Below are 12613 nucleotides of genomic sequence, written 5' to 3' on the forward strand. Positions count from 1 at the left end.
CTCTAAAAACTGGAGATCAGCATTTACAGAAATACTCAAATCAGCCCATCTGGCACCAACAATCATGCCAGGGTCAAAATCACTGAGATCAAATCCCCCCCCCCCCCCATTTTGATGGTTGATGTGAAAATTAACTGAAGCTATTGACCCGTATCTGCATGATTGTATGCACTGCTGCCACACGATTGGCTGATTAGATAACAGCATGAATAAGTAGGTGTACAGGTGCACCTAATAAAGTGGTCGGTGAGTAGATATTCACTGGAGTGAAAAATGTCTCCAGTCATATATTTGCCAAGGAGGACTGGAGTATTTTTCTAACTGGGTACAACGGGGCTAAAAGCCTCCTGGGGTAATACGCACTTTTGATTTTATTTTCTTCCAAAAAAATGTAAATGGTATTAAACATTTCCACAGCACATTCCTAACAAATGGATCAATGACAGATTTGTAATAAAGAATGTTTAAAGTGGGCACACATTGACTAATCCAATCACAATAGAGATTCATTTGTTTATAGAATACAATGTTATGAAATGCCAAATGTGATTGAAATTAACAGCTAAGCATTGTAACCCAAAAAAGCATCTTTGTGTCTCAAAAGTATTTGCATACGTTGAAAGAATTTAGTCTTTTTTTAATGAATTTGAACAAAAATCTTCCGTTATTATTTATTTTCATTTCTTTTTGTTCATCTATATTTAATACTAATATATATAATATATATATATATATATATATATATATATATATATATATATATATATATATATATATATATATATATACACACACACACACACACCCCTTTTTAAAGGCACATTGGTGCATTTAGCCTTGTGGTACCCTATGTAACACAGTGCTGTATGTTTGAAACAGAATCAATCATGAGTCTTTTCTAATCATATCGTTGCACCATCCAACACCTCGGTTATTCAGACATCGGGGCGGTCGTTTTCATGTAGTTCACGGTTGGTACCACTAGAGCCTGCAAAATGACAGCTCATCCATTGTAGGATTTCTCTCCACCATGGGTGAACTGCCCATACAATGAGAGTCTGTAGTCAGCCTGCGGTAACCCAGCCTTTCCGGATTTACCACCGTACGCGCTCGGACTACTGATATAATCCGCTGAACGAAAAACGCCAGTCAAGTCCTACTGGAAGTCGTGTTTCATTTAGTTTAATAGGGGATCACCGCAAGAAGCCATAAACAGTGTCTTAAACGACACTCACGAAAAGTGCTTTGCTTGAACTCCCTGGAAGTTTGCGGATTTTCATCTCCAAGTAAATGGATTATAATTGCGTTTATTATTTGGAAGAGGATAGGAACCCTCGGCGATACGTGCGTCTTGTTGAGGGTATGACCGACTAATAGCGAAATGCATTGGCGTGAATCCGTTTATTCATTGCTGCATGACAGTTTGTAAAGCCTTATCTGACATTAACAGACTGTGGATTTGTTACACCTTACATTGAGTTGAACACGCGCTGTATTTTGGCGACCTGACTAGCTGCAAAGACACCACTGTGAATAACGTTGCATACTGGCACTCATAACATAAATTGTGGATCCTGAGAGCAAATTTGGATTCCAGCTTAGATACTTTTAGATATAAGGAGAGGGAGGGAGACTGTTATTTACCTGTAATGAATCGAAATGTTTGTCATTTCGAGCATTTTCTGCTCAGCTAACAAATATGTTGTAAAAACGTTTTCCAAACATTCGTTACATCAATATGTCCATGTTTCTTAATGTAAAGTAGAATGTCATTCAGCGTAACGTTCCTGAAAGCGTTCTCTCAACATAATTTGTATTAGGCTAACAAATTAACATTAGCATAGCTCTCCTGGAAATGCTCTCTCAACTTAATTTGTTCTAACAGATGACATTAGCAAACTGGAAACGTTCTTTCAACTTAATTTGTATTAACAAATTAACATAACTCTCATGAAAACTCAATACAGTGCTCACAACCTTGTATTACAAACTTGACATTTCAGAATATTGTAACGTTTATGTTTATTTGACATATGACTAAGAACATTGTGAGACAGCTAAAATATCAGATGTTAATGGTTCATACAACTAAGAACGTTTCTATTAATTACGTTTCTCCTTTAAAATATTAATAACATCATAGAACGTTTGTTCCTAGCATTGCCTTCAGTAAGGTATAGAATTTTCAACTTTAAAGAAAGGGGGAACTAGAGGTCATGGGAGAGGCAGCTCCGACCCAAGCCACTCCAAGTGGATTTGCACCCATGTTAGGCGTCGGGATGGGAGGATCAATCACGCCAATTGCCACTTCAAGAGGATCAGTAGTCCCGCAGCTCCACAGCGCTATAGTTAAACGCTTGCGTGCCAGAATAGAGCTGTGCCGACGGCATCACTCCACCTGCGAAAGCCGCTATGAGCGCGGCCAGGCAGAAAACTCGGACCGTGAACATGAGAGCACACTTCATCTCTTAAACATCGTCCATCAGGGTCCCGGGAACAGGAAAACCAAGGGCAACAGATCTGGTTCTCAGCAGCCTCCTGAATACAACCGTGTGAATGGTGAACAGAAAGTCCACAGTTCGACGGAGACAGAATCCAAAATTTCTTCGCAAATAGCAGTAAGTTTTATGTGGTGTACTAACTACGCCCACATATATGCCTACAAATCTTATAATCTGCCTAATACACATGGTGGCACACGTCAGACCAATTTCCCATAGGAGACATCAACACACTAATATAATGTGATTACTGTGTGTGAGAGGAGAGAGAGAGAGAGAGAGAGAGAGAGAGAGAGAGATGGGGGCCTCTGTTTAATTAAAAATGCCCTACAGGCAGGCACATTATTTTTTAAAGGTCTTTTGCAAATATAGAAAAACATAATACACCCTAAAAAGCACTGGTCATTCGATGACAAATTCTCATATCTGATTCCAACTTACTGTACGTTTCTATTATCCGATTACCCCAAAAAGTTTTTTTGACACCACTGAAAAAAATGTTTGAATACCATTTTTGTTAAATGACAAAACATAAGACAAGTGTAATTTTTTGTAAAGAAAGTTCACTTCTGAAGCTAAGCTTTACACACAAAAAGTTGGTCAGTTTATTTATTATTTCATTTTATATTGTTAAACAATAGATAATTTTTTGGAAATTATGATTAAAAAATATAGTTTATAATAGTGGAAAATTTTAAGTTTATCAAACATCATTTGCCATGTGTGTGGCAGACCAAGTCCCAAGTGTTCTAATGAGAGACTACATTGAAAGTTAATCTGCATTTATGGTATGTGTGAAATAATGTTACTCTTAAAGAGTTGATCAAAGAATGAGGTGGACATATTATGACATTATAACTGGGCGAGACACCAGTTTTCATTTCATTGGCTTTCATCATAAAACATATTTTATTTCACATATAAAATATCCAGGTTATAAATTTGAGGATTAAATAAAGCAAAACTCTCTCTGCAGTCTGATGATGTGTTTCCACAATCAAACTGTAGACATAAGCAGATGGAATCAGTGATGTTATTCACTCACATTCATGCACAATTTGTCTTCACCCACATTCATGCACAATTTGTCTTCACCAACATATATCCAGCAAACTTAAAGTCAGGAGCAGCAATTAGAAGATGATGAAATTCTACAAACACTGCAGTGACCTTGCATTTTGTTCCATACCATTCGTGTCACGCTCTATTATCAAAGGTTTGACAAATTGCTTGCAAAGCACCTTCTTGAATGATGAGTTTCCATAAAACTGTTTGAAACATGCAGCCTGCGTATAAATGCTTAGAGCCATTCAGTGTGTCCTGGTTTTGTTTACTCAGTCAAACAGGCCTTGAAAACATGATTGTAAGAGGACTGCCCCATAATTAAGCGTCATGGGCTTTCGGATGAATTTGTTTTTTCCTAATTTTAGAACTGTGATAGACATGGGAACAGAGGGGTATTGAGGAATATACTCTCACAGAAGAGAAAGTGGGATATTATGAATGGTCTGTTTGCTTATCTATAGCCTTGTGAAGAGATAGGGTTTTAATAAACTCAGTTTGTAGCACTTGAGCAATCTTTAACAATATTGTTTAAGGACGCTCTGTAACTGGGTAGAAGATGCATAATGTGTCCATAAACTTGTGGAATAGGTGAAAAGGTAAAGTGTATATCTTAGGACCTGTAAGTGATTGGATCAGTGTGTTTGCATGCACTTTAAAAGTCTGATTTCAGTCTAAATCATACCAGTCTTGTTTTTGACTAACAGACCTAGATGCAGTTGTAGCTCAGCTTACAAAAAAATAGAGGTGCCACTGCAATGGTAGCCAGCTGGTAGGTAACTGTGCAGTTTGTAAACCACACTCCCCTGGCCTCAAGAGGTGCACTAGCGACTGACACTAGAATCTGTAGCCTTTAGCCTCCTCATTTGCATGCCCGCCTCCCATGACGGCAGACGGCGGTTCGAATCCCGCTCAGAGCAGGTTGAGCAGGACCGGTTACAGTGGTGCCGTGACCCGGATGGGAGTGAGGTTTATGGGGGTGAGTGTAACGGTAGCCAGCTGGTAGGTAGCTGTGAAGTGTGTAAACCTCTCTCCCCTGGCCTCAAAAGGCACACTAACGACTGATGCTAGAGGCTGTAGCCTTTAGCCTCCTCGATAGCCCGTCCGCATCCCATGCCGGCTGACGCCGGTTCAAATCCTGCTCGGAGAGGGTCGAGCAGGACCGGTTACACCATGTAACATATATTTAACCCTCGAACGCAAAACAAAGCAGAGAAGAAGAAGAGCATCAACAACACAGGGTGCGTTTCATTAATGAGTGATCATCCCCAAGCCCTATTCCCTTCAAAGACTTTATCATCCACTGTGAGAGGTTTGAGGGCTGAAAGTATGGGGTTAAAAAATAAAGTTTATTCGGAACTCACCAAGTCATTTGGTGGCAGCTTGGTGCCAGCCAGTGAGACATCAAACCCCTATTATCTACTCAACAGTGCTCTGCAAACGACGCAACGCTGAACCTTTTATACTTGGGTGACCCACTAAAAGTGTAGAGACATGCTTGCTGCTTTGTGGGTCACATGAATGGTTTGTCCACTCTCTTGCTATTGCCTGCATGTCAATAATTACCCCTCCCCATACCAACGGTGGCACGTGTGCCTTAGATTGCCGACCCCTGGGCTAGCCTTTTAAACTACTCCTCAACATCCATGCAGTAAGCAATCCACATCCCCGTGCTAATGGTACAGCCCACTGCGCAATTTGCAAGACACAAAAAAAGACAAAAAAAAAAAAGAAAATTGGTGATAGGTCGTTTATTCAAAAAATAATTTCTGAAGTCACAATTTAGAAAAAAGTCAAATTGAAGAAAATGAGAAAAAGGTCAAAAATCAATTCATGAAGTAACCATCGATCAGCAGTGGGCAACAAACTGATGGCGCAGAGTGCAGGGACCTTGAGACACATTTTTAAAGTTTCAAACTACATTTAACTTGACACAGCATCCTAAAAACACAGCGTTTATGCCTAGAGATGCTAAAAACCAGTGAAACAAAGTCTAGCATAGCCAGACTAGGGCTTTATAGTCAGCTGGCCAAGAACCACCCAGTTGGCTAAGAACAGGGGCGGACTGGGACTAAAAAGTGGCCCTGAACTTTCTGGCCCAGAGCGGCTCACCAAACCCGGCGCGCAACACACCACACCGTAACGCACCGCCTCACTGATTTCATTTTCCGGCTCAATTTCAAATTTTTGTTTTGAAAAAAGACATTAATATTGACTGCTAGTCGTGACAACAGGCTCAACCGATGAAAAAATTGTCATATGTCTTAGTTAATGTGAGGTCGTGGAAACAAGTATAATAATAATATATTATTTATACAGTATATAGCTATTCAAGATCAGAAAATGTTGTTTAAAGTAGTTAGATGAAGAAAGTGTCACACTGATGACAATGCTTAAAATTTCATGTAAATTACCCACATAACAATGTGTAAATATTTATTTATAAAAAAAAATATATATATAAAAAGTGTCCGGAAATGATCAAATTTGCCAGACAAATTGTAAAAAATCTGGTTATCTAATTTCGCTGTTTATTTTGTGCTATTTTTAACATGATGACTATGCATAATAATGCAATATAACAATGACACACAATCAATTTAAATGAATGATAAACGTTTGTTCATTATAGTTACTTTTCCATAAAAAAAATAAAAAAATTGCCTGTCATGGAATTAGAGACTAATTAAAAAATGCTTTCATCAGGGTGCAAAGCAAAAAAACTATAGATTTTTTTTTGTTTGCTTTTTGTTTATTAAAATAACAAATAGTTAGGTTATATCATATAATTTCTCACCTTGGCTAATATACTTTATTATGATTATTTCCTCTGATTTTTCATAGCAGCACAAAACCGTTTTACTGCCAAAATGAAGTCAAACGTGTCCAGTGTTTCTCTACAACTGAGATTCACATAATCCTGTGGTGTCCTTCTCCTCCAGAAGACGGCAACGCAAGGCTGTTTTGAAGCAATTCTGAAGTGAGCAGCGAATAATGGGAATAACGCAGGCTGCTTTTGACAATGTGTGGAATACACACTCACAGATTAGTAATTCGCAATCTTCGGGAAAGTTAAAACCTCCGTGATCACTGGGATGGCATCACACTGTACACTTGTGGCATGAACTAAAGAGGTTGCCTACGCTTTATGTTAATATTTTTGCCGGACATTGTGTCCAACAATGTTTGAATTTGTCAGACATTTGGATATTTTAATGGTCAAAAATGATAATTACCGGCTAATGGAAACCCTGATAAAATCAATGAAAACAGAAAATTGGCCAGAATGTGCAAATATAAATAGAAACAAATATAAATATTTGGAAAATATAAACATACCTGTTAAAGTGCAAATCTTTGCAGATATTTTGCAGATTAATATTTTCACTCTATTTGTGTTTTAATTCCTTCCCCAGATTAGTCTTGGAAAAAAAAGTGAAAAGCCCTGTGCTTTTACATGCGCTGTTTTTGCCATCCTTTAAACATAGTAATCCTCAAAGGCTCAAATAGCCACAAAGTAATATTTTTCATGACTTATTTTCTGTGTTTCTGTCAGGCATGACTGTGAGCATTATTCAGCAAGGTGTGCGATCTGTGAAGAAGCCGTGCTTCAGCTCCCAATAATGCTTTGGAGTATGAGTACATTATGCAAATGACTGTGTACTGCTCATAGCTTAACTGTTTGCTGATTTTATTTACACTGCTGTTATTGTATTGTTGTAACTTGCAGTTATTTGTCATTTTGTGATTATTCAGAGCTTATACTTAATATTTTGTATTTGGTTGTCACCATTATTGTGATTTGTGTCAAATAATGAAGTCCATGCGAGTTACACCTCATCCTAACTAGACGTGACGCGATAAGATTCCAGCGCAAGCAATCTGTCTGTCCACACCAGGTGCGACACAACACCGCGATATTAATACACAAAAATGAGCAAAATTAACAATAAAATGTAGAAAACAGAGCAATTACAGATGTTTATTGAACTCAACTAATTTTCTCACATAAGCTCCGTAACGCTTTCTATGGCAAGCCCCGAGATGATAAATACACAATCACACATGTACACAGGGCTAAGTTACATTATGAATCGCATCCTTATTTTGTCTGTTACGATTGTTTATGTTCACGCGGTACTCCTGTTGTTATTTCACCGATCTCCACGTGACAGGGAAGCGGAAAGAAAGTCAGATTGAGCTGGTATGTCTTCACACTGCCATTCTGAACCGGTGTGTGTGTGTGTGACAGAGTTCCGGCTGAAGAGAGCGAGTCCTCAAGCACAACATTCGGTGGGTGTGTGACACCTACGGCCAAAATCAAGTTGTTGTGAACCGGCTAGTGAGATGCTGGCTTTAATATACTTTAATAAAATAATTTTAGACCCATTTGTTGACTGCGCTGCCTGGCGCGACGTTGCAGAAATAGAAACCATTCCAAAAATAGACAGACCTGTCGCTCGTCATGTGTCGCTGCTGGTTAGGACAAGAACTCTGATTAACATGGAAAAGATACCTTTTATCGCATGTCGTCACGTCGTGTCGCATCTGGTTAGGACACATATGGAAACCGTGCCACTGTGTAAGCGATGTCAAAATAAAAGTCATTACATGGTTTCAAAATAAAAGCCATTGTATTGTTTTGACCTTACAAAGTTTATTGAATTCTCGCTCTGTTTTGGGGTCTGCGCGGCCATGTTGGAGCCCAGGGCAGCTGCCTATGTGCCTTTAGGATGGGCCTGCCCTGATCAATACTATCATCATTTTTTTTTATTCTTGCGCAGCAGCGGGCCGACCCAAATTACCCAGCTGCCCACCAGGAAAACGCCCAGCGATTCAGATGGCCAGTCCACCCCGGCCAAGAACCACCCATTTAGACAGGTAAAGCCATCTAAGTGACATGTTAAGTGACTAAATACAGTCGGTTTGAATATTTGGTTATACCTTTCGGATTGGTGAACTTCGCCATCTTCCAGAGGCTCGTAAATGACGTGCTTAGAGACATGTTCGATCGTTTTGTGTTTGTCTTGATGATATTCTGATCTTCTCCCAGAATATCCAGGATCATGTACAACACATCAGGCAGGTGCTTCAGCGACTGTTAGAGAATTGGCTGTTCGTCAAAGCAGAAAAGTGCGCTTTTCATGCACAGTCGGTTCCATTCCTGGGGTTCATCATTTCATCCGAGGGAGTGCGCATGGACCTGACTAAGGTTAGAGCCATCTCCGATTGGCCAACCCCAGATTCTCACAAGGCATTGCAGAGGTTTCTGGGGTTCGCTAATTTTTTTGGAGGTTTATTAGGAACTACAGCCAACTCGCCACACCTCTGATGGACCTCACCTCCACACGCACTGACTTTTGTTGGTCCCACGATCTGAGGCCACGTTTTCTGAAATTTAATGAGTGGTTTTCTACCACACCCATCCTCATAACTCCCGACCCTGCAAGTCAGTTCATGGTGGAGGTGGGTGCGTCTGAGGTTGGTGTCGGAGCAGTCCTGTCGCAGTGCTCTTCCTCGGACGGAAAGATGCATCTGTGTGCCTTTTTTTGCACCGCTTAACACCAGCTGTGTGGAATAACGATGTCGGCAACCGAGAATTATTGGCTGTCTGGTTGGCCTTGGGCGAGTGGTGTCATTGGTTAGAGGGTTCGGGGGTACCTTTCGTGGTCTGGACTAGAGTATATTCGTAGCGCCAAACACCTCAACTCTAGACAGGCTCGCTGAGCACTATTTTTTACGTGATTTAATTTCATCCTGTCTTATCGCCCGGGCTCTAAGAACGTCAATCCCAACTCCCTATCTCAATGTTTTGAGGTCGAGACCTTCACCGCCCCACTGAATACTATTCTACCTGCCACTCGCATTGGTGGGCATGGTATACTGGGAGGTGGAGGCTAAAGTCCATGCTGCGCTACGAAACACCGCACCCCCACGCTACGTGCCCAGTGGGCCGGTTATTTGTTCCGCAATCTGTTCGGACATATGTCCTACAGTGGGGTCACTCATCCAACATCGCTTGTCATCCAGGGGTGACTTGCACCCAGACGCTCATTAGACAGCGATCCTGGTAGCCATCACTAGCGCGGGACGTACGTCAATTTGTAGCTGCTTGCCCCGTTTGTGCGACTAATAAGACGTCCTATGAAACCCCAGCTGGGCTCCTCCAACCGCTGTCTGTACCTTCGAGACCCTGGTCGCACATAGCCATGGATTTCGTAACTGGTCTCCCCCCCTTCCCATGGCAACACAGTCGTTTTGACTGTTGTGGACCGGTTTTCAGAGGTGGGTCATTTCATTCCCCTCCCCATATTCCCCTCAGCGAGGGAGACAGCGGTAGCAGTCATTAACCACATCTTCCGCATTCATGGCCTCCTGGTCGATGTGGTTTCTGACAGAGGCCCCCAATTTGTGTCACATTTTTGGGCAGAATTCTGTCGACAGCTGGGGGTTATGGTGAGTTTGTCCTCTGGGTTTCATCCCCAGACAAATGGGCAAGCGAGCGGGCAAATCAAGAGCTGGAAAAGGCCCTGCGCTGTGTGGCCTCCCGTAATCCATCTTCTTGGAGCGAAAGTTAAGTACGCTCACAACTCCTTGCAGTCGTCGCCTACAGGGTTATCACCCTTCCAGTGCAGCCTCGGTTATCAGCCCCCACTTTTCCCCACATAAGAACCCAACGTACAGGTTCCGTCCACCCACTCCTTTATCCAGAGGTGCCAGTGCACCTGGAAAGCCAGCAGAGAAGTCCTCATATGGACTGGCGCTCACGTTAAGAGGTCGGCGGTCCGGCACTGGTCTAAGGCCCCAGCTTACGTGTGCAGGCAGAAGGTTTGGCTGTCCTCTAAGGACATCCCTGTCATGGCTCCAGTAAGTTTGCCAGTTTGTTTTGTATGTTTTGTTATTTTCTCTCCCTCATGTCTCGCAGGCGCAGCCATGACTGGCATTTCCTTGGGAACATTGATTGTTCCCAGGAGAACACTGATCATACCACTGATTAGCATGCCGAGCAACACCTTTTCTCCTCTAATTCAATCCATTCCCTTCATGTTCTCAGTATCTTTGCTAGATTGTTGTTTGTTGTGAAGTAACTAACCTCACTCTCTCTGCCTAGTTGGTCCTGTCTCATGTATCTTTTGGTTGCCCGCGTGTCGGGTGTATGGTTGTCTTCCAGTTCGCTGCATGTCAGCTGGGTTTCCATGGAGGATTCCTCATCTTTGCTTACATGTCGGGAGCTAGCCCTACTCTGCTGGGCGTCGTTCTGCACCTCACTAAGCTTCAACGGAGGATTCCACGAATATATTCCTGACTTCCACAATGCGCACACTCATTCTATGAAAACACTCTTCACAGATTGCCCCGGGCATGGCCACAGTGCGCGCTTCTCTGTCATCTCTCCCCGCTGCTGCAGCCGGTGCTGGGATCCTCAACATCCACAGTGACTGCTCACATTTATTGTAAATAAATCCTTTGAACTGTTTCTCTGTATTTGGGTCTGTTTGTCTTGCTATCGCTCGTTGCTGTGAGGCGACAGTGCTACCCACTGAGCCACTGTGCCACGATTTGATATTACTAACCTGGCAAATTCTAGCAAATTCTATGATTATTTAATCATCAAAAGCACTCATTCTCTCAACACTGAACCTTGTGAACACATCTTGGCATCCAAGCAGACTGATAAAACATCTTGTGTGTGTCTACTCGCAGAAGTTCCATCTAACCAGCCAGTCAGATTTGCGCTGTTGATCGAGAATGCGTTTTCCAGTTTTGTGTGCTATGTGCATCAGACGGTTAGAGAACAGACTGTAGGCGATCTATGGGCATGCCATCTGAGGCTGAGACTAGTGAAATGTGATGCAAGCACAGTGAGACGAACCAAAAGCGTCTGTCTGACAAATGTGTACAGACGTAACGCAAGAACATGTCCTGTGAGAACAGCCCTAAAGTCTACCTCAGGGATTAATGTGGACTGTAGGCCAGCGATAGGTTTATGTTCAATGATATGCAAACCACCCACTTAGACAGGAAGGGTGTAGTTTAGGGGCATGTTTATTTGAAATAGTTGATATCTCTATAATAGACCAGTGTGGTAAAAACAAAATAATAAAACATTAAAATAATTACACAGCAGTGTCTGTCTATGGCTGCCTTTACTAAAAGCACTGAAGAAATCAGCCTAATCTCATGAATATTACTTGACTGGGTCAACACTTATGCAAAATGCTTTTAGATTTAAGGTAAAATAACCACTGTGTGGCGCTAATAGCGAGTTAAATGTTCTCCTAAACAGATGAGGTTAAGCTTAAGCTCTATCGAGTTTTAAATCAACAAAACCTACCTGCCTACCCTAAACCTTAAACCTAAACCTAACCGATAGTGTCCACAAAAAAAAAGAAAAAAAAGTGACATGAAAAACAAAATTGCTGAAGCAAACATTGCATTTTGTAGTGCATATGACACTTTTGGACTTGCACCGTTTGTATCACATTCACAAGTGCAACGGTCTATAAGTTGAGATACCGATATTTGATCATGTTCAGTTTGTGTATGTAATGCAAACGTTAAAATGCATCACCTGACAAGTGATGTGCTATAGTAAAAGTGTTTTGATGTCATAAAATAGCATAGGGCAAAAAGTGTTTATGAACTGGTAATCTGCTCTTTTATTCATAATTTGTGGGAAATCGAATAAAGGTCACTGTTTGTGCCTCTATTGGTAATTTCACTAGGAAAGTGCCGTGATATGTAAAAATAATTTTGCTAAAAAAATATTGGTATAGTAACGTGATTTCAGGTTGGATGAAATTGGCGGTAATGATTTTAGACTGAAATGATTTGACGGAAATTTTGTAATCAGAATTTGTAAAAATAATAATCAAAATATAATAAGTACTGATTATTTCACAGACACAGAAATAAAACGTAGGAGAAAATATAGTTATGCTCATGGATATCTATAGTTAAATTAATACAAAGTACCTTAAACTCTGAGTATCTTGAAAAGATTTGAGGGCACAAACCTGTCAAACTTTGACCAATCCAGTGATTAGTTC

General features: G+C 41.1%; 1 protein-coding gene across 2 annotated transcripts in view; it reads left to right on the forward strand.

Moving 5' to 3' along the window:
- The first annotated feature begins 838 nt into the window (after nt 1–838).
- LOC127421987 (mastermind-like protein 2) overlaps nt 839–12613 on the forward strand; it is a 147713-nt gene continuing 135938 nt past the window's right edge. For both annotated transcript variants that reach the window (XM_051665277.1, XM_051665278.1), the window contains exon 1: nt 839–2618. In XM_051665277.1, the coding sequence (XP_051521237.1) occupies nt 2217–2618 (402 nt within the window). In that variant the 5' untranslated portion in view covers nt 839–2216. The remainder of the gene's footprint in view (nt 2619–12613) is intronic.

Source organism: Myxocyprinus asiaticus, chromosome 31 (assembly GCF_019703515.2).
Source record: "Myxocyprinus asiaticus isolate MX2 ecotype Aquarium Trade chromosome 31, UBuf_Myxa_2, whole genome shotgun sequence".
Taxonomy (NCBI): Eukaryota; Metazoa; Chordata; class Actinopteri; order Cypriniformes; family Catostomidae; genus Myxocyprinus; species Myxocyprinus asiaticus.